This window comes from Ictalurus furcatus, unplaced genomic scaffold (genome assembly GCF_023375685.1).
Source record: "Ictalurus furcatus strain D&B unplaced genomic scaffold, Billie_1.0 scf7, whole genome shotgun sequence".
Taxonomy (NCBI): Eukaryota; Metazoa; Chordata; class Actinopteri; order Siluriformes; family Ictaluridae; genus Ictalurus; species Ictalurus furcatus.
The window spans coordinates 73,403-99,343 of record NW_026521056.1 but is presented as its reverse complement, the minus strand read 5'-3'; the positions used below and the strand labels follow the sequence as shown (position 1 = coordinate 99,343).

The following is a 25,941-nucleotide window of genomic DNA, read 5'->3' as shown; positions in this document are numbered from 1 at the left end:
GATAGGTGGCAAATTAAAGGAACACCCTTAAGAAAGGAGTTAGGGGTGAGGGCATTTTTCTGGCATGGTTTGGGTCCACTTATCCCCTTAAAGGAAATGGTCACTGCACATCAATATGAAGTGGTTTTGAATGATCACCTTTTTTCCTATGATGAAGCATTTCTATCCTGTTACAAACGGACAATGCACCATCCATAGGGCACAAGGGGTCAGTGAACGGTTAATGATGTGAAGGATATGTCATGGCCTAACCTGATCTCAACCCAGTTGAACATCTATGGGAGATTTTAGACCAATGTGTTATGTCTATGTGATGTCTTCATCATTATCAAGACAGCAAATGATGATCTTTTGGAAAAATAGTGTACCATTCCAGCAGTACAATTCCAGAGACTTCTAGAATCAATGCCAAGGCACATTGAAGCTGTTCTGGGAACACATGGTGGCTTAACACTGTTTATTAAGATACTGTTAATTTTCCCTTTAATTTCTCACCCATCTGTATAATGTCACTGTCACATGGAAACCTAGTATCTCCAGATTTGATCATTTTTCCTTCTTTAAGTTCTTTATAAAACAATGCTATTGGTCACCCTTTACATTTAACTGTGGGTTTCACAAATATTTAACCAATGAAAAGTATTAAAAAGTGTTTGTGACTAAATCTCAATCTCTAAAACTTTTGGTAAAGCCTCATAACTCCACCCCACCTACATGTTGAAGGATTGATGTGCCACACAGCAGAGCTGAACGTAAACAGTGATCTTGAAGGTACATAAAGAACTGGTTGCTTTGAATAAATACAGCGTTTGCTTTCATCAGTAAACACCAAGTCTGTAAAGGCTTTTTTAATCTAACATTAATGTCATTTAAACATTTTTTTTTATGTACAGCCACACTTCCAACTGTAACAGTTCACTGCACAACATACAGGTTTTTTTTTTCCTGAAAAGTAACAGTTTGTCATGTGAGGTTTCCACCCGAGAGTGACAACATGTACAGTGTCCTCCACTAATATTGGCACCCTTGGTAAATATGAGCAAAGAACAAAATCTTTTGTTCAAAAAATTCACAAAAATACTCTGCTCTCATGGATAAACAATTGCAAACAGGTTTATTAAAAAAATGTTACATGGGTGCACAACAATTTTTTTTTTTTTTTTTTTGTATAGCGCTTTTTACAATAGACATTGTCTCAAAGCAGCTTTACAGAAATATCAACATGGTATACAGATATTAAAGGTGTGAATTTATCCCAACTGAGCAAGCTACTGAGTGGCGACGGTGGCAAGGAAAAACTCCCTAAGATGTTTTAAGAGGAAGAAACCTTGAGAGGAACCCGACTCAGAAGGGAACCCATCCTCATCTGGGTAACAACAGATAGTGTGAAAAAGTTCATTATGGATTTATATGAAGTCTGTATGGCCTTAGGAGCAGCCGTAGTCCCAGCAGTCTGGAATTAAAGAAGATTTGAGCTCCATCCAGAGGCAGAAAGGATCTGGATCTCTAGTATCTCCATAAATTCGTGTGGGGCTCGGCGAAAGGAGAGAGGGAGAAAAAAGATAATTATGACTGCGAAGTAGTAGAACAGAATCTAGTCAGGGTAGGCTTGAGTAAACAAATACGTTTTAAGCCTAGACTTAAACACTGAGACTGTGTCTGAGTCCCGAACACTAATAGGAAGACTGTTCCATAACTGTGGGGCTCTATAAGAGAAAGCTCTTCCCCCTGCTGTAGCCTTCACTATTCGAGGTACCGTCAAATAGCCTGCATCTTTTGATCTAAGTAGGCGTGGCGGATTATATAAAACCAAAAGGTCGCTTAGATATTGTGGCGCGAGACCATTTAGTGCTTTATAGGTTAATAAAAGTAATTTATAGTTAATGCGAGATTTTACTGGGAGCCAATGCAGTATTGATAATATCGGTGTGATATGGTCGTACCTTCTAGTTCTAGTTAGGACTCTAGCAGCTGCATTCTGGACTAACTGGAGCTTATTTATATTCCTACTGGAACATCCAGACAGTAAGGCATTACAGTAATCTAATCTAGAGGTGACGAATGCATGACGAATGCATGAATTATTATTATATGAATTATATAAGTATTTCTGCATCATGTAGTGACAATATATTTCTTATCTTAGAAATATTTCTGAGATGAAAGAAAGCTATCCTAGTAATATTATCTACATGAGCATCAAATGATAGGCTGGAGTCAATAATCACTCCAAGGTCTTTAACTGCTGCACATGATGAAACAGAAAGACCATCCAGAGTAACCATGTGATCAGAAAGATTACTTCTAGCTACACGTGGGCCTAATAAAAGTATTTCTGTTTTATCAGAATTAAGTAGAAGGAAGTTAGTTAACATCCAACGTCTAATGTCCTTTACACAATCCTCAGCTTTACTAAGCTTCTGTCTGTCCTCTGGCTTCGCTGAAACATATAACTGTGTATCATCAGCATAACAGTGGAAGCTAATTCCATGTTTACGAATAATTCGACCTAGGGGTAGCATATATAAAGTAAAAAGCAGTGGGCCTAAAACAGAACCCTGCGGAACTCCAAAAGTAACCTCAGTACGCATGGAGAAATCACCATTACATCTACGAACTGATAACGATCGGTCAGATAAGACCTGAGCCAGGAGAGGACTGTTCCCTTAATACCAACAACATTTTCTAATCTATCAAGGAGAATAGTGTGATCTATAGTATCAAAAGCTGCACTAAGGTCGAGTAACACAAGCAGAGAGACACAACCCTGATCGTAGGTCAGTAGAAGGTCATTTACTACTTTAACTAATGCTGTCTCTGTGCTATGATGAGGTCTAAACCCTGACTGATACATTTCATGAATGTTATTCCTATCTAAGTACGAGCATAACTGCTTTGCTACAACCTTTTCTAAAATCTTAGAGATGAAGGGGAGATTTGATATTGGTCTATAGCTGGACAATTGAGACAGGTCAAGATCAGGTTTTTTAATCAAGGGTTTAATAACTGCTAATTTAAGTGATTTAGGTACATAGCCAGTGCTTAGGGAAGAATTGATTATATTTAAAAGTGGTTCAATTACTCCTGGACAAACTGTTTAAACAAACATGTAGGTACGGGATCTAGTATGCAAGTTGATGAATTGGCTGAAGAGATTAATGTAGCTAGTTCGGTCTCTCTAAGCGGAGCAAAACACTCTAAACATTGATCTGATATTGCTACATTGTCATGTAATGGGTTTGTTACAGTACTGTCCGGTTTTAATTTAATGGCCTGTATTTCACGTCTAATATTTTCAACCTTATCAATGAAAAATTTCATGAGATCTTCACTGCTATGTAATGATTGAGTGTTTCTCTCTGTAGTGGTTTTATTCCTAGTTAATTTTGCTACTGTGTTGAAAAGGAATCTAGAATTGTTTTTGTTGTCTCCTATTAAGGCGGAGAAATAGATTTTTCTAGCATCGCCAAGAGATTTTCTATATTTCAGTAGGCTCTCCTTCCACGCTGTTTGAAATATCACCAGTTTGGTTTGACGCCGTTTACGTTCTAATTGTCGAGTTGTCTGTTTTAAGGTTCGCGTTTGATCGTTATACCAGGGTGCTCATTTTTTTTCTCTAATTATTTTCCTTTTGAGTGGAGCCACTCTATCTAGCGTGTAGCGGAGTGTTGACTCCAAGCTTTCAGTCGCCTGATCGAGTTCTATGGGATCTGACGGTGATCCAAATCTAATTGATGTTTCTGCGAGGTTATTTATGAAGCTCGGTGCAGTAGCTGATGTGTAGGTACGTTTTACGCGGTAGCGAGGCGAGGTGGAAATATTATGATCAATTCGTATTATGAACGAGATAAGATAATGGTCTGAGACAACTTCAGACTGCGGAAAAATGATAATTTTTTCTATTCTTAGTCCGTATGTTAGTATGAGGTCAAGAGTGACAATTATTGGCACCCCTATGAGTCCATGAGAAATACAGTATCTCACAAAAGTGAGTACACCCCTCACATTTTTGTAAATATTTGATCATATCTTTTCATGTGACAGCACTGAAGAAATGACACTTTGCTACAACATAAAGTAGTGAGTGTACAGCTTGTGTAACAGTGTAAATTTGCTGTCACCTCGAAATAACTCAACACACAGCCATTAATGTCTAAACCGCTGGCAACAAAAGTGAGTACACCACTAAGTGTAAATGTCCAAATTGGGCCCAAAGTGTCAATATTTTGTGTGGCCACCATTAAGTTCCACTGCAGTGGCTTAGTAGGTGGCTTTGTACTCAACCTATTTGCATTAAAGGAATTAGATATCATTTTATGTTAACAATATGTTCCCCTTCACATATTGAAGCCATTGATCTCTAATAATTTGACAATTATATGAGTGTACGATATTGACCCATAGAGTAGATACAAGTAAGAACAGGACAGTAAAATACTAACAAACAGTATATGTAGTGTCCTTAAACAGGACAGTAAAATACTAACACTTTATGAAGGACAGCTGAGATGCATTTGGGATTCTGCCACACAGCTTCAGCTAAACTTACCTCAGGATTTAAAACAGGAAAGAGTTTGACATCTTCACAGTAACACGCTTTTATTTCTAAAGTGTAACCACAATTAGAAATACTTGAATGTGGAGAGGATCATTTCAGCCCTGAGGAGTCTAAGCAGTGCAATGCTGAATAGGACAGCACCAGACTCCCCTGACATACAAACACAAAACATGATTCAGAGACTACAGCCAAAGAAACCACAGACAATGACCTGTTAGATAGACAGGTTTAGATTCTGGACAACAATGATACTCTAATCTGATGCTAATATACATTTAATAGTGCCTAAAGTATCATTTAACAAGCTTGTCAGCTCACCACTGAGTGGAACATGTCCACATCCAGAATGCAGGGGGAACTTTCCACCTGGGGAGCAAGAACAAGTGCTGCACGGAGCGCGCGCGCGCACACAGTTAAAGAACTAAAAAACTACAAGTGAGAGAAAAATAAATAATGAAATAAATATACCTACCAACAGTCGCATGAAGTGATTTTGCACAGAGGAGTGAGAGGAGACTCAGCATGCAGAGCCAAACTGAGCCAGGGAACTCAAATAGTCTCCTAAACAAGGGCACGTTTTATGACACTTCTATTTTTTATTATTTAGGATACAAAATATGGATAAATATTACAGGATATAGAAGGAATTAGAACTGAGGAAGGAGAACATAATACCTGCAGATATTCGTGATTCAGAATATTTAGTAATGCTACCAAAATGAACCCCGAACATAACTGAGCAATCTTCTAGATATCTTTAGAGTGCGAATGATGCTCAGAAGCTTGAATAATGATCTGAGAGATGCAGTCTATTTTTATATATATATATATATATATATATATATATGCTTTTATATTTAGAATTACAAGTGAAAAGCAAATCAAATCATCGGAAGAATTTATTCTAGTGTACAATTAACTACTACATCCTGCAAGCAAACAGTGCTTTGTCGAGTATTTTAACAGCACTAACAATACCTCTGATACAGAATTTATTACATCATCACACATCCCTCGAAAGAAGAATTCATTCTGGCTTGATAAGTGTCACGTACCGTGGGGAATACAGAAGCAGAAGCGGGCGGCAGGTTCAGGCAGAATAATCCAGAGGGGTGAGCACAGTCCGTAGTCAAGAAGCAAGCGAGGGTCAGGCGATCATGCAAACAAAACAAACGGGGCAAGACAGAAATCGTGGTCGGGGACGTAAGCAAAGGTCAAAGTCACTTATGGAATAAAGACAGTAGGTAACGCTTGGAGAACGACAGAGAAACTAGTCTGCTGAACGTTTACTTCACAAAGTGTCTCTGTATCCAAAGTCTCTTAATAAGCCGTGGTGAGTGGACAAGGTGATTGGCTGCAGGTGTGTGAGATCAGAACTCCGGGGAGGTGAGCGCATGCATGTGGGAAGTGTAGTCCTCAGCGGCCATGTTAGAAGTGGGTGTTGCTTCTCGGGAAACCGAGTCCTGGCTGGGCTGAGATATGACAATAAGTTGGGTTGTCATACCTGTCTACAGGGTAAACTTCCAAACAGAGGCTTCTCCTCATCTACCAATAATCTCTCTGTACAAAATACAAGCACAGAAAAACAACAAATGCATATCATAATGTTCTTTACCAAAAAGAACAACATTTTTACTAACTACCCTTTAACACAGGTCAGTGAATATTGTAAATCTTATACATGAATTCTTAGTCTGTAAGAAATGGGTGCAGACTGACCTATAGACTGGGTGGTGTAAGAACAGCTGCCCCAGCACATGATCGGCACACGGGGGTCCTGCTCATTAGGGTGCACCTTAAGGCCAACTTTATAAGTTGCGGTCCCAAATGTCATCAGCATCTCCCTTATGGAGCTTGAATAAGGGTTGCTATCAAAACACATCACAGATCAGTGTTAAAGACACGCTCAGATACGCAGTTGTGAAAGGAAACAGTGGGTATGCTTACACTGGTGTGTGGTCCAGCCTGAAACTCTCAGGAGGAGGAGAGTCCTCCACAGTCTCTGTCTCACCAGCATCTAAAAGACAAACACCACAATATGACTGCATGTGCACGCATACACACACAAATAAGGAGCACACGCACTATATATGATGAGACTCACTTGTTGGCTTGGCTCTCTTATGAGCAGAGTGCAAGGCTCTGATCTGCTTGTATACGTTGTATTCAGCCAATGAGCCAGACCTGGCTGCTCACTATTGCTGTAACTACAGACATGCATGCATTTTACTATTTAACCAGAGAAAATGTCAAACTCAATGGGACAACTGGCAAATTTACTGTAATAAACTGAGTCAGTGTGACTAAATATCATGCAACAGCAGTGGATTAGCCATCTTACATAAGCAGAAATTCTATACTCTGATCTCAACATGGCAAGACATGCAATTCAGCTACAGATGATATCAATTCCCTTGCTATACAATATATAAATAAATAAGAGGAATAATGGAATGGGGTATGCACTGTTACAGTGTCATTCTGTATCCTTCCATGGCATTTCATAGGCAAGTTTGCATTGGTTACAGAGCCACTACAACTAACTCGCCAATGTAATGGTTAAAATATTAAGCGGTCCGGATTCAGAGCAACTCCACTTAGAATAATCACAAGCACAAGTTTGTATGCGAGTACCTGCAGGTGGTCTCAGTGAGGGGCAGGAGAGGAATGACGGTGTTACTGCGACACTTACAGAGTGGACACAAGTACTCCCCATTCTCTACATCGTAACTGGTTTGCTCATGCAGCCACTGCGCATCCTGACTCTGGAGTGTCTCAAAGTATCTGTAAGAGAAAATAACTCGAAGATTAAGAGACCATTATTTGACAACCTGTCAAATTTCCATAAGCTTTATATGTACCATGCAATCACAGACATGACCGAACTGGTCAGATCTATTAAGCAGTGACAAGCAAACTGATCCACTGAGCTGTTAAGCTTGACATGGATGTAGGATTGACGTGGGAACACATATACTGCTTGTAAAGCTCTCCGAGGTAACCTTATTCTTCAGGAGTGTAAACTGTTGGACAGCACTCCCCTCCATTGAAGAACGGGAACATATGAAAAGTATTTTTGATTGGGAAGCGCACAGCGCACACCAGAATCTGACGTCCTCAACAACCGAGCATTGCTGATTACCAAGCGTAACAAGTTCCATCACCTGATTTCTTTAGCTTTTGATACTCACTGCACTTACTCCTAAGGTCAGATCAGGTTAACGTTCTTTGCTTCCCCATGAGGCGCAATAAGTTTACAGACTTTGAAAGTAACACTGGCTTGATCTAAGACAGTGAAAAATAGTCAAGTGCACATAGCAAGCTTTGTTTCATGCTTTGTGCAGATGATCAGCTCACTGTATTGGGTCAAAAAAAATAAATAAAAATCTGCAGATCGCATATTTAAGCCAAACACATCCAATTTCTATCTACATCTTATCGATCACCACACATCCATGAAGACTTTCCTGTACATCACAGATTAGATTTTTGACTTTTCAGTCACAAAACATCCAGACTGATTGATTAGTATTAGCTAATTTATTTGTAATTGCTCATATAGAGGTCATTATTTTCTAGACAAACTATTTACTGTTAGCTGCTGATTCTATTGCCTATATCCACAAACATTTGAAAGCAGCAAAACTTTTTATTTGGGATTAAGTAGAAGGCTGTCTAGAAGTAACATTTTGCCCAACTCCTCACCTCTGCCAGCAGTGAGAGTGCATGATGTGGCCACAGCTGCCGGTATGGGTACCAAAGGACAGGTCAGGGTGCATGAAGAGGGGATCATAGCTCTCTGTAACACACATGTATCCTCCAGAAATAAGCACACTGGCTACTCAAACCTATCCAATTACTTGACTTGCACACTGTAAACCATAACCTTACCTGGATTGTGAGGGGGTCTTTTGCGGTTCCTGGACATGACCGTAGAGCGTTGGACAAAGGCAGCGAGCACCATGGCGGTGCCATCAGGTAGGATCTCCTGCGCTTCGTGACACAGGATACACATCTCCATCTGCCTCCTCTCTCCTCCTCTGGCACGCCAACGACGAGGTCCCACACACACCAGAGCACTGTCACATGAACTGGGGCTGTACCAAGCAGAGACGGATGGTTACAAGTACACTATAACCTTAATTTTATGTTAAGGTCCCTCTGAATTTGTTAAAATAATCAGTGTTGAATAAATGGGTTCATCTTTTTTTAATCACCAGGAAATTGCTAAAAATGGCCTAGGATCCTCTCTACTCATTTACCCCAACAGAAAATGCTCTAAATGAATATGCAAGATAAAGAGTTTAAGGATGGGAATTTACTTATGTTATGTGAAGACCACCATTATATGCAAGAACTTTTAGGACAAGGAACAGACAACTGCTCAGCAAAGTCAAGGAACTGTTGATGCATGCATTTACTGACATAAATGTACTGACTGGATATCGAGAATACAATACAAGTTGACTTATTAAGAACACTGCGTCACTACGAGCATGCTTAGGTACCTATGCTCTGCTGATGTAGAGGCTGAGGCGTCCAGATCCTCTGAATCCTGCGTGAGCAGATCTATGTACTTATTGATAAAATGACTCTGGCTCTCTAATGTTTGAGCCATGGTCTTTTTCCAGCACAGTTCAGCTTTCTTTTTTCTCTCTGCTTTGTCTTTGTCCCACACAGTCTGCAACACACACACACACACACGTAGATTTAAGCTCTTCAACACTTTAAAGGGTGATGGTTAATATGTCAGTGGAATAGAAAGTTGCTCAAAGTCTGACCTCCTTGTGACAGTGCCCTGTTCCTTCACAGGGAGGTGCAGCAGCTGTGCACTCACGCATCGTTTTAATGCTAACCATCTGTGTAGAAAAAGATACATAATTTAGGAAAATACTTCTACAAGAAAACGATACAGCAGTGCAGTTAGAACTACATGCACACACAATCAAAGGCTTGCAAAACTAAGCAGATGTTCAACAGAACACATTTGTGCACTAAAAAGTATATACACACACACCATACCATTAATTACTGAGGATGCATTACAATTTTACTAACATTTAATTTGCCTGTTTCTCTTCAAAGTACATACTACAATACATCATTAGCCTTGGCCTACACCATGGCCTTCATATGTACATGTTCTGCCTGGTGCAGGTGTCCTGACAGTTTTCACTATATGGAAAATAAAATGCATACATCACAGTGCATGGAAATTCAGTTTGTGTAGTAAGCAATCCTTACGTCATTTAAATATTCATGTTGACATACAGCTTTTAAGTAATACGCACAATAAGCCACATCAAAACACCCCTAGGGCCACCTACAGATGATCAGCAGCAAAACCGCTTTGTGACAGTGAAGCATTTGTGCTTCACCGTGGTGAGAGGTGCTGCTTTGCCTACCGGCCACGCCACCTTGAGCAGTGTTGCACTGCTTGGATTTCAAACAGGTCTTGATGATGCAGCACTGCTTTAAACTTCATGGTAAAAACGCTCATCTTTTGTATGTTGCGCCTACCTTCAGTGAGCGAATTGCAAAACATGCTAGGCTGCCACCTGGTGGACATATTAGGTGCACGCATAGAGAGAGTGAGGCAAATTGCAAACATAATCAAGATGTAATTTCACTTTAAGGATCCAGCTATTCATGTCTTTGTGCATTTCCAAGTGAGGCGTGCACTGCAAGGTCTCTCACAGAGCCAGGATGCTTGTAGTGTTGCCGGGGGCTTCACCGGGACCTGTGATACAAGAACCACAGATCTAACTACAGGCTTGAGACTTTCTATTGTGTGAGATGATGTACAAAACTTACGGGAGATTTTGAGGGTGAAGTTGAAAGTAACTTCATCGTCATCCCCAATGTTCTCTAGCTGTTGCTGCTCCTCCAGCAGAGCCATGCCTAACAAGTGCAGCACCTGTAGCAACACACACATACAGAATTGTGAACACTACTCAGTCATTAAAAAGTGATGCTCATGAACACAGCATAGCAAGTGGAATTTTGTTGAATTTACTACACTATCATGTCATTTTAACAAAACATCCAAACATTTACCCTCTGCAGCATGGACTCAGACCAGTGTCCTCCACTGGACTCCATAGCCCACTGCAGCACAGCTCCCAGCATGCCAAGCAGCACGTCACACTGCAGAATGTTTACCAAGCTGGCACACAGTGGGCAGAATGGAGGCAGGGCTACGACACACACAGACACTCACACTGCAGCAATCTGCATTCAACTGACCAATCATTTTCAGATATGACTATAATCACTGAAGAAATAGCTTACCTGGGTCCTCTCCATTCTGTCTCTTAAGCTTTCGCTGAGCTTCCTCTGCCTGTATCCAACATAACAACATAAAAATTTAGAAAAACCATTAGTGCTCATGTGACTAAAGAGAATTACTAAATCTGCCAAAAGCAGCACATCACCTTAAGGACATCCTCAGCACTAACAGCCAAATCAAATGCAAATGGATAAGTGCATATATTGAGCTTCCAAAGAGCATTTCCTGATTAGACCACTAGGCACTCAAACTGGTATTTTGTCATTTATGTGCTTTTCTTTATCAATCACACAATCTGACAGAGGCTCTACACTTAAGAGAAGGAACTAAAGAATGAAGTAACACGTGAGTTGCAGACAGTTTTAGTTACTGCGCAGCAGGAGCTCGGGTACATGCTTTAAGTAGTGAATGATTATTTACAAAAACTGTTTTCAGAATTGTAATGCTGTTCTCTCCAGGGAAGGGGTCACAATGTTAACGGATGTCTGCCCCAGAGACAATAACAGCACCGAGACTCTTCCCATAATGACTAACCTGAAATCTTCCTGTAATGCTGCAGACCGAGGGGTCCTGGTCCATGCCACCATGGAGGACATTTTAAGCTCATTGTAAAACACTGATTTTGAGTTTCTTGAAGCATTTTGGTGTTCATTTGGAAGTATGCTTGACTCTTTATCTTGTTGAAAGCCAAGTCTGAACCTCCTGGCAAAGGCAAGCTAAAGGTTCTGGGCTAAAATGTGATTGCTCCTCCCTCCCTCTCCCTCTCCCCCTCCCCCTCCCTCTCCCTCTGCTTCAGCGGTTCAACCCCAGATACCAGGCAAAAATTACTTCATGTATACAGAGATCCCCAAACTATACACCGAAACCAGACCTCATTTCAGAACATCTCAAAGAAAAAACATTTTATGCCTACATATTTATTATATATCTATTTTGTAATTGCTTTTTATATTATGTGACTGTTGTTTTTTATAATGCTCAAGTGTTTAAATAAAGGAGTTAAAAGTATTATTTATTTATACACAAAGGGGTATCGAGTATCGTGTATTTTTGCTGGTACCGACTACTAGATTTTTGGTATCGTGACATCCCTAGATTGGACATTCTATGTTTGAGTTATAACAACTTCCTTTTTCATGGTGAAACTTCTAAATTTGTGAGAGCGCCACGCCCACGACGAGCAGCAAAAATTCAAAAGCTTCGGAATTTAGCATCGTCAATGCCTGTAGATGAGACAGACCGAACGTGATGCCGATCTGATGAAAGCTCCAGGAGGAGTACGTTAAAGTACGAGGCCTGGAAATGGCAAAAAACGGAGGAAAAAATTAAGAGAAAAATCAAAATGCTGACTTCCTGTTGAGTTTAGGGTATGGGTTCAAGAGACCAGGGAGTCAGCCATTTTAAGTGTTGTCTCAATTGCAAAATCCTTCCAGTGCACTGGAACGTTTGCTCCCTAAAAAATCCCACAACGCACCACAAAAACCAGGGAGCATCGATACTCACTATGTTCCCTTACTGGAAATGACCTCATGTCTCTCAGCTAATGTCTCTCTCTAGTGTCTGGTTTAAAATGAGCTCAATCTGCAAACCCAAGGTGGCTGATGTGTCCATTGTTGCTGAATATTTGAATGGAGCTATACTGAGAGCTATTGTAAATGCACTGTAGCACTTGTCTGTCCTGCAGACTTCATAGTTGAAAATGTGAACTGCTTGCTCCCAAAACTTCTTTAGTGCAGATTAGGGCTGCACAATTAATGGAATATCGATCGCGATTACGATTTTGACTGCCCACGATTAAATGAACATGATCGACTGCGATATTGACATTTAAATTCCGTCCTCCGCTCACAGAAAACTCCACTGCAGATCAAATCAAGCGGCTCCTACACTACAGCCAATCACCATAGAGTGGCGCAGGGATGACGTCATTTTGTAGTGCCAACACCCCGAAACGGAATTAGCATTTCAGCCCTCGAGTTGCTAGCTTCGCTTCGAGCTCCAGAGCGAGGGGAAATCATGAAATTAGCACGATGCTAAACAGCACTTCAGAGGTTGTCGGGGACATTAAACCTAATCACGCTGAGTGGGAAACAAACTTTGCAGATAAACTCGGGGCTCTACGGTGCAACCATTTCACTCGCATTGTGACTGAAAAGTACTTTGTGCGACTGTGAATAAATATTTATTCACACCGGTGCAAGAGACCTGTTCGGAGTTGTATAATACAATCGGAATTAAAACTACAGGAAGTCCAAAATACATCTACACCGCGCAACAGTTACTTTCACACTGCTTTTCATCTCCTCAGTCCACTGTACAAGTGTGGAAATACTGCAAAGAAGCCATTATGATGAAGTGACTCTACATCATCTGCTTCTCTCAACTCTCCGATCTCACAACCGCCATCTTTTATTGATCCCGCAAAATGACCTGAACTTTCACCTGCTCGTGTAGACACAGCGGCTTCGGGCGGAGTAAATTAATAATAACGTTACAAGGTGGGTTTAATTCAAACTTCTTTATTAAATAATTCCTCACCAATCACAATCAAGAGTAGCAACTGTTCCGTCTGTAAACATACAGTACACTGCAGCGCTCCTTCACTAACTCTAATTCACTCCGCTTACACTCACGGTTGCCAGATATCACTAGAAAAGTCAACTCCAGTTTCCATGTTTTGATTTATCCCCCCAAAACACAATATTATCAGCAGACATGGACACTGTACTGGGGAACCGATCTAAAACTGAAACAAAAATAAAACTACTAAAATGTAAAGACAGAAAATGTGCTTAGTTATAAATAAATCATTTAATATATAAAAATATAGATATTATAATAACTTCATAAAATATAAATAAAATGAGAAATGAAATAATGTTTAATTACTATGGGTTGCATTTAATATCAATTTGACCTTAACCTTAGATCACTATTTCCTTAGAAAGCTATCAGCCTTTTTCCTAATATGGATCATTTTTGTGTTAGTCTACTCTTAATTAGGGCTCTTTATTGTTCAAGATATTTTAAAATAAATATTTTATGCTGTATATTTATCAATTAACCAACAGTATTTCTCATTGCTATTATTTTATTCAGTTAACAGTGACCATGAGCAGAGAGCTTACATTTAACTGTTTATGACAGAATTCCTGATTAAAGCTTAAATAAAAAAGATTGGTATCTGGATCAGTTTCAGCTGTAAATATCCTGATCGGAGCATCCCTAATGAACACCATTAAACTAAAGCGCTTTGCATCTGACGGGTAAATGAACTCACCCAATCACATCCTATATGAGATTATTCAGATATCTACACAATACACACAGAGCGGTTCGAGAACTGACTCCAGCCCAGAACCATGACAGTGGAAATGTCTAATAGTGTAGCTTTAAATATATTTAAGAGGAGCAGACTTCAAACAGGTTCACGGTTGTTTTTTGCATGCAGTCTGTAAAATGAACTGAAAATATTACATTTAGTTTATCAGAAGGTAAATTAATGTGTCATGACTCACACGATGTTCCTAAATTCTGTCATAATTGACCAGCTCAAGTTCTCATGCCTACTTGTGTTGTATTGTGGCATGAGAAAACTTAAATGTGAAAGTGCAATAAAAAAGATGTTGTCACTAAAATCAATTAATAATCGTGATAAATAATCGAGATCTCAATATTGATGAAAATAATCGGGATTATCATTTTGGCCATAATCGTGCAGCCCTAGTGCACATGAACACCTATAACTTACACAATGTCTGGCGTAACTGTTCTGCTAGACCTGACCAGATTTTCTCATTGACTTCATGCCAATAAAGGGTACAATCAATACCCAGACACCTGAATATTCGAATAATATGCTCCTTCGACAGTGGGACAATCGAGAGTGTCCTGACCAGCTGTCTCACGGTGTAGTACGGGAACTGCACCGCCTCCAACCGCAAGACCCTACAGCGAATTGTGAGGACAGCTGGAAAGATCATCGGGTCTCTCTACCCACCACACACCTCCTTCAACTACCGGTGCATCCACAAAGCCACCAGTATTGTGGAGGACCCCTTTCACAGACTATTCACCCCCCTGCCATCCGGCAGAAGGTACAGGAGCGTCCGTGCCACCACCAGCAGACTCTGCAACAGTTTCTTCCCTGAGACAGTCAGATTACAGTGCTCACCTGGGCTAGTCAAACACCTCACCCAGTAAGACTCATACCACTGCACACCGCACTAACCCAGTAAGACTTTACATAGCTGCATCAGTCACTTTATACTAGGGAACTATTTCTGCTGCCAGTATTGCTGCAATACATGTGCTGCTACATTACACAGTAGCTTACAGTTACAGTCCATGTCCTGTGTATCTACTGTCCTGTGTATTTGCTGTTTTGTGTTTTTATTGTGTTGCACTCGTCTCACACAGAACAGTACGCAAGACTACATAAAGTGCAAATACACAACTGTGTTGCATCATGGTCCGGAAGGAATGTCACTTTGTTCCAGTGTATATGAGCTATATAGAGGAATGACAATAAAAACGCACTTGACTTAACTAATGGCACTTCAAAAGGTTAAATGTGTATTCGAATACCTGGGCACATCCCTAATTAGAAAGACTATTAACTACTAAACTTGAAGTTTAATACATTCTGCACTAGGAAAGAATAAGGATGCTTGTTAAATGAACTTCACTTAGTGTTGTGGTTTTAGCACATGGAGCCATTGCTTATTATAATAATGAACAGCTATGAGAGTAAAAGCACTGCAAACCCACATAAAAATTAAAGCATATTTCTAATTCTGAAAAAAAATGACATACTGCTGTACCTGCAGTGAAGATTTTCCCTGCACCCGAGAACACCACCACACGGCACTCTGAGTCTTCAGCAATCTGATTAAAGCATTCGATCATTTCACTGCAGGGGAAAAAAGCACTAATGTTATTATGCAAAGTTGCCTATAACGGAGTATAAAGCCAACGCCTTATATAACAAAACAAAGACGTCCGATGCAACAAAGCAGAATTATACAAGGGGGAAATTAACATTTTTTTTTTTTTTTACCTAAATGTCTTCCAAAAAAATTTTTTTTTTTCATATTTTCATTTTTTCCCCCCAGATAGCCTTTAAGAACGCTTTTGACAAGAGAAGAACGTATTGAAATCATTCTCATGCCTGGATCAGGAAGCTGTGGCAAGGTTGCGATGGACTAACAGGAAACATGGCGAACACAGCAAACACACAACACAGTTTCCAAACTTATTAACAAATTCAAAAAGACTGCACGTGTTGCAGACCAACCGAGAAGTGCACGTCCACTGACGAAGGCACAACCGACCTGGTACTGGCAAACAGTCCCTTATGTATGGAGACTTTTGGAAAACCCAGTAGTTATGTCCTTTATTTGATGGAAAAACATACCTCCAGTAGGCCTTGCTCATGGCGTTGCGTTTCTCTGGTCGGTGCAGCTCTACAGGAGTGATGTGATTGGCTGGGTGGGTGACTGACAGGGTGGTGAAGGGTGGAGTGGGGCCTCCTGAAGTCGACATGTCTCGAACAGCGTTCAGAGTAGGAAACCACAGGCTCCTGTCTGATAAACACCAGTCAACAGGTTAATATGATGACTATTTACGGAGATGAATAAAGGACACAAGACTATGGCCCCATACACAGTGATGGACAATTTACAGACAGAAAAGTGACTGAAACCTTTGTTTGGTGCTACAATGCATAAATCATCTCAGTCCTAGTGGGTTTATGTTAGGAGACATTAATGGAGCATTTCTGAAAGGAATCTCCAGTGTCAGCACAGTACAAGTCAGGGGTAAAGCTACAAGTTTTCAGATTCAGCCAAGACATCAGCACAGAGGACATTTCTGTGGCCCTATCGGTAACATGACAAGCAGCACTTTTGCTTTGTTTTATATAAAAAAAAAGTTTTGTTTTTTTAAAATAAAATAAATAAATAAAAATAAATAAACACACCACACAATAGGTGAGGGAAGAACAGCTGTTACAACATGCTAACAAGTGAGAGCGGGAATGTGTTTTCATTCTACAACATTAAATGCAACTATTCACCGATCAGCTACAACAGTAAAACCACTGACAGGTGAAGTGAAGAACATTGATTATCTCATTACAACAGCACCAGTGAAGGGGTGGGGTATATTAGGCACCAAGCGAACGGTTGGGGAAAAATGGGCAAGTGTAAGGATCTGAGCAACTTCGATAAGGGCCAAACTATGACGTCTAGATAACTGGGTCTGAGCATTGCCAAAACGGCAGGTCTTGTACCTACCAAAAGTGGCCCATGGAAGGAAAACTGGTGAACTGGTGACAGGGTCAAGGGCGCCCAAGGCTCACTGATGCGAGTGGGGAGCAAAAGCTAGCAGAGGCAGTGTGATGTTCTGGGCAATGTTCTGCTGGGAAACCTCGGGTCCTGGCTTTTGTGTGGATGTTAATATACTTTGACACCTACCACCTACCCAACACTGTTGCAGACCACGTACACCTCTTCATGGCAACAAAATTCCCTAATGGCAGTGGTCTCCTTCAGCGGAATAATGTTCCCTGACACACTACAAAAAATGGTTCAGGAATGGTTTGAGGAACATGACAGAGTTCAAGGAGTTGACTGCCAAATAAAGACAAAAATTCTTTGAGCAATTGAGCATCTGTGGGATGTTCTGGACAAACAAGTCTGATCCACGGAGGCCCACCTTGCATCTTACAGGACTTAAAGGAACTATGGTCTTGGTGCCAGAAACCACAGCACACCTTCAGAGGTCTTGTGGCGTCCATGTCTCAACGAGTAAGAGCTGTTTTAGCGGCACAAGGAGGACCTGCACTACATTAGTCAGGTGGTTTTAATGTTATGGCTGATTTTTATTAATTTTTTTTAACAAATTGTTAGTGCTGCCAAGCTGCTGTGTTGCAAGTGGAATAAAACACTTTGGGATGTGCTGTTAACTCCATGTTGAGCTGAAGAACATGCCACCCCATCAGTAAATATATTTTCCTAGAACAACTCTGTGGTGTTTTATTCATTTGTTGATTTTGTGGTCAGTAAACCGTTTGTGTGTTGATTTTGATGTATGTTTTGGATCGTTGTCCTGCTGGAAGATCCAACCACAGCCCATTTGAATCTTTCTGGCAGAGGCAGTCAGGTTTTCATTTAATATCTGTTGATATTTGATAGAGTCCATGATGCCAGGAAGTGATGGACTTTTAACAGCTTGACCACACCACATCGCTCTTATGCCAGTTGACTTTTGCAGATGAAGCTTTTCCATAACACTCCAGAGCGTATTTTACCACCTTAACATCACCTCTAATTAAAACTGTGATATCATCCGCATATGCAGATAATTTGGTGGGTTGTTGACAGTTTAGAGTGTCGATTTGTAGACCTGTTAATTCTTTCCTAAGCTTATATAGCAGGGGTTAAATAATTATGCTGTAAAGTCGGCCCGACAGGGGGCAGCCCTGCCTGATACCCCTCTGAGCCTTCACAGCAGCACTTAAGCTACCGGCCACTTTTATCATAAATGTAGCTTCAGAGTATAATAGCCTCATCATTGAGATAAAATTTTCACCAAAACCAAAAGCCTTTAGGGTGTTAAAAAGAAAAACATGTTCGACCCGGTCAAAAGCTTTCTCCTGATCTAATGATAAAAACCCCATTTCAATCTTGTTGTCATACGCATGGTCATACAAGTGCCTTACTAGATGCAGATTCTCTGTAATAGATCTGTCTTTTATACAGTATGATTGGTCTTTGTGTATGATTGTGTGCAGTACATCATTTGCTCTGTTTACCAAACATTTTGAAAAGATTTTGGCTCAGAACCGCGCTCTGTCCTCCCCACGCACGCACTCCCAGAGAGAGAGAGAGAGAGAGAGAGGGGCACAGATCAATAGAGACAGAAAGGCAGTCAGACAGAAAGAAAGTGAGAGAGAATAGAAAGTGAGAGAGAATGACAGACAGAAAGAAAGTGAGAGAGAATGACAGACAGAAAGTGAGAGACCGAAGATAGAGACGACAGTGAGACACACATACACAGAGAGTGAGACAAAGACCGATCAAGAGAGAGATGGAAAGACAATCAGACAGTCAGAAAGAGAAAGAAATAGAGAGAGACTTGTTTCTCTCAGGCTCTCATAGTGATTCAGGGCTCAGCTGGTGCTGTCCTTGGTGCTGAAATCAGTCACCAGCCTGCAGTTCACTGAATCTTCATTGCAGCATAAACATGATATGGGATGTTCAACAAGCGTATACTGTACGGGTGTGACGGTCAGGTGTCCACAAACTTTTGGCCATATAGTGTGTTCTTGAAAAAAAAGGAAGCTGGGTTCTAATGTTCAGACTTGATGACAATTTTAATAGAGCTGTGATGGTTTAGCCCGAGACGGGACTGAAAACACTCACTCCACCCTCGCACAGAAAGTGATAGGGGGCAAAAAAAAATAAATAAATAAAAATAAAATAAAAAAAGACACTTCCAGCAGGGTTTACTGACTGTTTGGTAAACAGCTCCCCAGTGCAATACGTTATAATAATGCAGATACAATGAGGGCCTCAGAAACCATAAACTATTATGGGAATGGTCACTTAAAGCGTTCCCGTATTATGTACACACGCATAACAGTAACAGGTGGTCATGGTAACGCATCACACAACCCCATCCTTGATTATCAGCTACTATAGGAACGATAACATATTAGAACAAGTGCAATAATATACGAGGGTGAATCAAAGAAATGAAAACCTTATAAAAACACATTTGTTTTTTCTTTACAGACTTTTCTCAGCATTATAACTCTATAACTCTGACTTTCCACCAGATCTCTTTCCTTTAGCACATATAAACACTTTGTACTCGATCAGCCTGACTCCCCTGGAGGTGTCCATCATGGAACATCCTGCCAGACCTGAACGTCAGCACGTCTCGGAGCCACGGACGGGAGAAAAGGAAAGACACATGATGGTGTGGAGAGATAACGAAATGCTGAGTGACTCAGAGAGAGCCTCAGAGAGAGCCTCATCGATCCACTGATCACGTCATACCACTTATTATTATTATTATTATTACTGATGTGCCGAAGCTCGGTTTCCTTTTTTAATCCCTTATGAGATTAGAGGTATAATCTGCTTATAATCACGTATACGATCTGATCATAATATACATCATGCATGTTATTGTTTTACACACACAGACCCCTTCGTTGCCAGAGATCGAATTAAAGACTGAGATTGAACGTGTCCCTCCTTCTGATAGCGTAAAATTACACGTTACAGATTTGGAATTGCATTCTCGCTGTGATGTCTCACACTCTTTACTCTGGGAAGTGAGAGAGAGAGAGAGAGAGAGAGAGAGAGAGAGAGAGAGAGAGAGACATCACAGCGAGAATGCAATTCCAAATCTGTAACGTGTAATTTTACGCTATCAGAAGGAGGGACACGTTCAATCTCAGTGAGTGTAGATAGAGTGATAGAGTGTATCAGAGAGAGAGAGGGAGAGAGTCAGAGAGAGAGAGAGCAAATTTAATAACATTATTATTAATAATTTAAAAAACGGAGCAGATCCAATAGGGCTTCGCAGCAGCAGTGCTTTACCTCGAAGTGATTTGTAACACACACAGTGGAAATGGTGTAGCAAAAGTCATGCAACCATTGTGGGGGGAAAAAAAGTGTGGGGGGGGCTCTGATACTTTGTACCTGATGCATCATCTTTTATAATTGTGATTAATGGTCCATTAGAGAAGAAAAAAAAATCCATTCCATTCTTTGATTACTTATTTGGCATACAGTGAATATTCACACTTTAAGGCCATGTGGAACAATTTCCAAAATGCATTTAAATGGGGTAAATTGTGTACATTGAACCGAGAGTACTAGACATGTTTGCTAAAAGCAATACAAAGGCTTTATTCACACTGCAGGAATTTTATATTGTGTGTTTAGATTTTTTCTTTTAGACAGACTGATCAACTGAAAATTTGTTCTGGTGAATGACAGGCATTCAAAATCTTTCTGCAGAACTCTGTTGAAGATTCTGTACATCAGAGATTCATCTGAACTTCAACAAAACATTTCACATGTATAGAGTTTTGTCTACGTTCATCAAGTAATCACATTTATAAGATTATTTATTAATCACGACAGTTCTACTGTGCACGTCTATTACACAACTATCAGTGCTGTTCTGCTGGATATCGGCTCATTTCTGGAGCAGAACAAACTAAAGTTCATTAGACTTACCTCTTGATCAATGCGGGTCATCACATGTTGGATTTCGGGTATTTCACTGCCTCTCGGTGTTGTACAACTGCAGGAGCCGTGGGAGGTGCTGATCAAGCCCTTCAAACAATGCCTTCTTTAATTCAGGTGACACAAGCCTGCACAACTCAAACACAACCTGTTGAAGAGAACCAAATTTAAAATAGTTAAGAGACAAATCTCCACCATTCTGAAGGCATAAAGTACGTAGTCATGTGTAAGCAAACATTTGTTTTATCTATGGAAAATAAATGAACATTAGAACAGATTTACTTGTCTCTGACTGAACAAAGCAGGCCATATTAAACTGGGTTAAATATACAAATCCACACAGTTCACCAGTCCAATAGAATCTGTACAACACATTAGCAATACTTCTGCTCTGTTTAGACCCAGAAAATATAAAATACTTACTTTAGTATGAAATTTCTGTCGAGTGTCTACCATGGGGTCGGGATTTACGGTCTGTGAACACGTGCTGATTACACGTGCAGGAAAAGCAACCAACACGTGCAACCCTGACCGAGTGAGAACGACTCAAACGATTCAAGAAGAGGATTCTGAATCGGTTCATTTAAAGAATCATTACCAAAGCTGCTTATCCTACTTCGATGGTTTGATAACAACAGCCCGTCTTACAGAGTGCTGCAGGAATGAGTCGTGAAACCCAGAAACGAGTCAGCATATTAGCACTTCCGTCAATGGGGTTTTGGGTTAAATGCCGGAAATAAGGTCTGTGGTGAACACAAGCTCAAGATGTTTTTACGTTTATCTCGACACACAGCCTAGTGAGAGACTTTTTATTATTTTAAGGGACATTTCCTGAAGAAAATGTGAGTGGTGCTTGCTGTGGCAAAATTTGGATCGGGCGCCAATACTTTTGAGAGCTGCCCGTGAAGGGCGCCAATACTTTTGAGAGCCGACGCTAAGGGCACCAATAGTTTTGAGAGCCAGACGCGTAGGGCGCCAATACTTTTGAGAGGCGGAGATCTAAAAATAGTAGTGATACACAAGCTTGGTTGCAGTTGTGTTTATTAAGGAAAGCTACAAGGTTACAGATGTGAGGTTCTGACCTTTACGGTACAGTGAGGATGAGCAGAACATCTATACAGCATGGAACTGTGAATAGACTCGGTGTCTGTGGACTCATGTACACACAGTTTGGTGAGATTATGCTACAGGAACAGTCAAAATACACCATGGCCTTGAATGTTTTGGCCCTGTCGTAAACACTAAACAATCACAACTACTCTGTTGAGAGCGAGAAATGACCTCACAGAGTGGTGCGTGTTGACGTCCATTTTATATAGTTACTGTTTCTGATAGAAAATCGATCTCCCTCGCGCTCTCTCAATACTGCATTGTAACAGTGTGGGACAGAGACCCAAACAGCAAGGTGAAAATGATCTCTCTGCAAAACATGCGTAAAAGTCGTTTAAACAGATTACACAGGGTCTCTTTTTCCTGCAAGGGGTATGTCAACTTCCGACCACAACTATATACCCACCCAGCTACCAACACGCACACACACACACACACACACACACACACACACACACACACACACTAATTCAGCCACTTAAAAACAGCAAGGACTTTTATAAACAATTAAAAATAGACTATAATATGAACATTTTAACAAATTAATAAATAGCGCAAAAAACACACCAGTTAAAACACTGTAAATACCCTCCTTTATCAAAAGTCTGCTCTTGCGCCCACACTCTCGCTCTGATGCCAGCTGGAGCCACCTCTTCATGGTCCCCTCGACCTCCATCTCTGCAGCTTTAGCCGTGAAGAGGTTTCTATGAACTGCAGCTTTGGAATAAAGCAACACATATCGTAAGGTCATTATGAATCTTAAGCATTAATTACACTTATACCATGGTCAGAGTGAATACTGGATCCTGATTGGCTGGAAGGTGTGCATTATAACTGTTTAATTATTATTATGTCTGTATTATTAAAGTCCATGGGTGTTTTTTTTTTTCCTCTGTTGTTTTTCTTTCGTCTTTGTAATTCACTCACAATCTGTATAAAGACCCTCTCAGCGGGGATATGACACTGATTATTAATCAATTTATACCGTGTTTTCCAGATTTTATAGCTAACGGTGCATATAACAAACCAGTAAAAGTATTTTACTTTTTTTTTTGGTTAAAAAAAACAAAACATTGTCCTTATAAAAACCTTTCTAAAAAGCATCTAACTGCACATGCTCCACAAATCTAAGATATCATATAGACATGAATAATTAATTGTGGCAAAGAAGACTGGTCTGTTTTTAATGAGAAAAGGTAAAATCCCACCTAAGATGAGTTCACTGTGAAGAAAGGTATAAAAGGGGCTTGTGTGTGTTTGTATATTTTAGAGTTTCTGCAGAGTGAATCACTTTATTGTTTCAATAAAGTTTGATAATTTTTTGGCATCTACAAACCCTCTGTCTCTGAAGTTTTATTTTAACTTAGGCTGGAAAGATTGTTTCCATGACATTTTGAGGGCTGAAAAGTGCTTCTTCTAGCCAGAGACCCCTGTAATTGTAAGGATATATTCCACAACCCCCCTACAGGCCATGAGACAATAGTCATTCTAGTTAAAGGAGATGAAACAGACCAGCCTTATAGCATACACACATCACCTATTGATGATGTGAAAAGATCTCGGGAGAGGTTTCAGACAGCACTAGACTGCTCAGTGAGGCGATATAACAGCTGCACTGCTGCCACCTAGTGGATACTAATGTCCACCAACTCATTTAAAATGTCAATAAACTATCATTTGTACGTTTATAATTATGTAAACTGTTCACATACTACTGAACATAAGTATTAGTACTTAGTGTGTATGTAGTCTACTATAACTGTACCATACATTTCTGTCTAAAAAAACATTGAGTACACTCCACTTTGCCCACTTTTTAGTGGATTTTAGGATTATGTTCTTAAAACAGCTTTGCCTTTCATTAATAATAATAATAATAATAATAATAAATAAAAAAGCTTGTTTTTAAGCAAGACACTTCCAAATTCACTCTGTTTAAATAATTACTTTAAATAGAAAACGTATATTCCCTGTACTTTAGAGACATTGTACTGTTCGTGAAGTAAAAACACGATCTCATGACGGAAATCATCAACTTTTGAGATTATACTGGGGGGAAATCCTATATAAGGATTTTTTTTTTAAATCGCATGTATTTTATAAAAAAAATTACATTTTGTGTGTGTAATTTAATTATTTACAGCCAAAGCCTCCAAGAAAATACATCCTAAAGAGGTGTGTGTTGCCAACAGAGAAGAAGCGCTACGATCATCCAAACAAAAGTGAATTGAAAAAAACAGATCGTGTTGGAAGGTAAGCTTTTTGGACAAACGCCACCAATATGCTCATGTCTGTAAGTGTTTTGACCATATATTGGTCATATCTTTAAAAAGTCCTTTTCCTCTCACTCAGGTATTTCTTCTACCAGAAGGAGTGGGGGAGGTTTCATTTCCCTGGAGAGAAACGTAAAAAGCTACACTCGTCCCCCCAGGTACCGTTACTCTTTTGTTTCTTAGTGTCATGTGACTAATACTCGTTTTTTCAATCTTCACGAAAAATTTGCATACTAGCCTCCGCCTGTAAGTTACATCCAGATGATTCATATTTGTATGAAGGAGTTTTTTGTTTTGTTTTTTTAAATCGCATGCATTTTTATAAAAATGACGTTTTGTGTGTGTAATTTAATTATTTACAGCCAAAGCCTCTGAGAAAATACGTCCCAAACACGTATGTGGTGCCGACAGAGAAGAAGTGCTATGATTTAACATGGGAAATCCGACATGACTTGACAAACGGCATCATTCCTGCAAAAATAACCTACATGAAACATGACATAAGCAAATGACTTTAACGTCCATGTCACATGAACTTTTAAGATTTTTATCTAATAATGCAGGTAGGCTGCACGATTATGGCCAAAATGATAATCACAATTATTTTGATCAATATTGAGATCTCGATTATTCATTGATTTTAGGGACAACATATTTTTATTGCACTTTCACATTTAAATAAACAGACCGCTGCTTTCACCTCCATGTTGTGCTACATTCCTGATCATTTACGAATCTTTAACAGTGTTTACAGGAGGAGAGACGCAAGACAACTTCTTTTAGGAGCACTTGTGCTCCTAATTACAAAAATTTAGGAGCACAGTTGAAGTTTAGGGTTTTTTTTGTTTTTTAAACATTTTTTCTTTTCTTTTTTTTATTTTAGAGATGGTAACATTAATGTGCCACAATATAAGTAAATATAAGTAGGCATGAGAAAACTTGAGCTGGTCAATTATGACAGAATTTAGGAACATCGTGTGAGCCATGACACATTAATTTACCTTCTGATAAACTAAATCTAATATTTTCAGTTCATTTTACAGACTGTATGCAAAAAACAACCGTTAACCTGTTTACCTTGTAAACAAATACAATAAACCTCAATGTTCAGTGTTTGAAGTCTGCTCCTCTTAAATATATTTAAAGCTGCACTATTAGACATTTCCACTGTCATGGTTCTGGGCTGGAGTCAGTTCTCGAACCGCTCTGTGTGTATTGTGTAGATATCTGAATAATCTCATATAGGATGTGATTGGGTGAGTTCATTTACCCGTCAGATGCAAAGCGCTTTAGTTTAATGGTGTTCATTACTGATGCTCCGATCAGGATTTTTACAGATGATACTGGTCCAGATACCAATCTTTTCTTGTTTAAGCTTTAAATCAGGAGGTCATAAACAGTTAAATGTTATCTCTCTGCTCATGGTCGTTTTTAACTGAATTA

General features: G+C 39.8%; 1 protein-coding gene across 6 annotated transcripts in view; it reads right to left on the bottom strand.

The window, feature by feature from the left end:
* Positions 1–866: 866 nt before the first annotated feature.
* The window catches only part of LOC128605009 (E3 ubiquitin-protein ligase UBR2-like), a 50,104-nt gene continuing 25,029 nt past the window's right edge, over positions 867–25,941 (bottom strand). For 5 of the 6 annotated variants that reach the window (XM_053620114.1, XM_053620117.1, XM_053620118.1 and 2 more), the window contains 13 exons: positions 21,107–25,873; positions 16,264–16,432; positions 15,671–15,759; positions 10,373–10,898; positions 9,340–9,417; positions 9,067–9,239; positions 8,450–8,655; positions 8,264–8,357; positions 7,193–7,342; positions 6,663–6,765; positions 6,506–6,575; positions 6,278–6,426; positions 5,412–6,118 (listed from right to left, as the gene is read on the bottom strand). In XM_053620114.1, the coding sequence (XP_053476089.1) occupies positions 6,404–6,426; positions 6,506–6,575; positions 6,663–6,765; positions 7,193–7,342; positions 8,264–8,357; positions 8,450–8,655; positions 9,067–9,239; positions 9,340–9,417; positions 10,373–10,414 (939 nt within the window). In that variant the 5' untranslated portion in view covers positions 10,415–10,898; positions 15,671–15,759; positions 16,264–16,432; positions 21,107–25,873 and the 3' untranslated portion in view covers positions 5,412–6,118; positions 6,278–6,403. Of the gene's footprint in view, positions 4,709–4,876; positions 4,945–5,030; positions 5,120–5,411; positions 6,119–6,277; positions 6,427–6,505; positions 6,576–6,662; positions 6,766–7,192; positions 7,343–8,263; positions 8,358–8,449; positions 8,656–9,066; positions 9,240–9,339; positions 9,418–10,372; positions 10,899–15,670; positions 15,760–16,263; positions 16,433–21,106; positions 25,874–25,941 lie in introns of those variants that run through there. The other variant, XM_053620115.1, reaches the window with a different exon arrangement.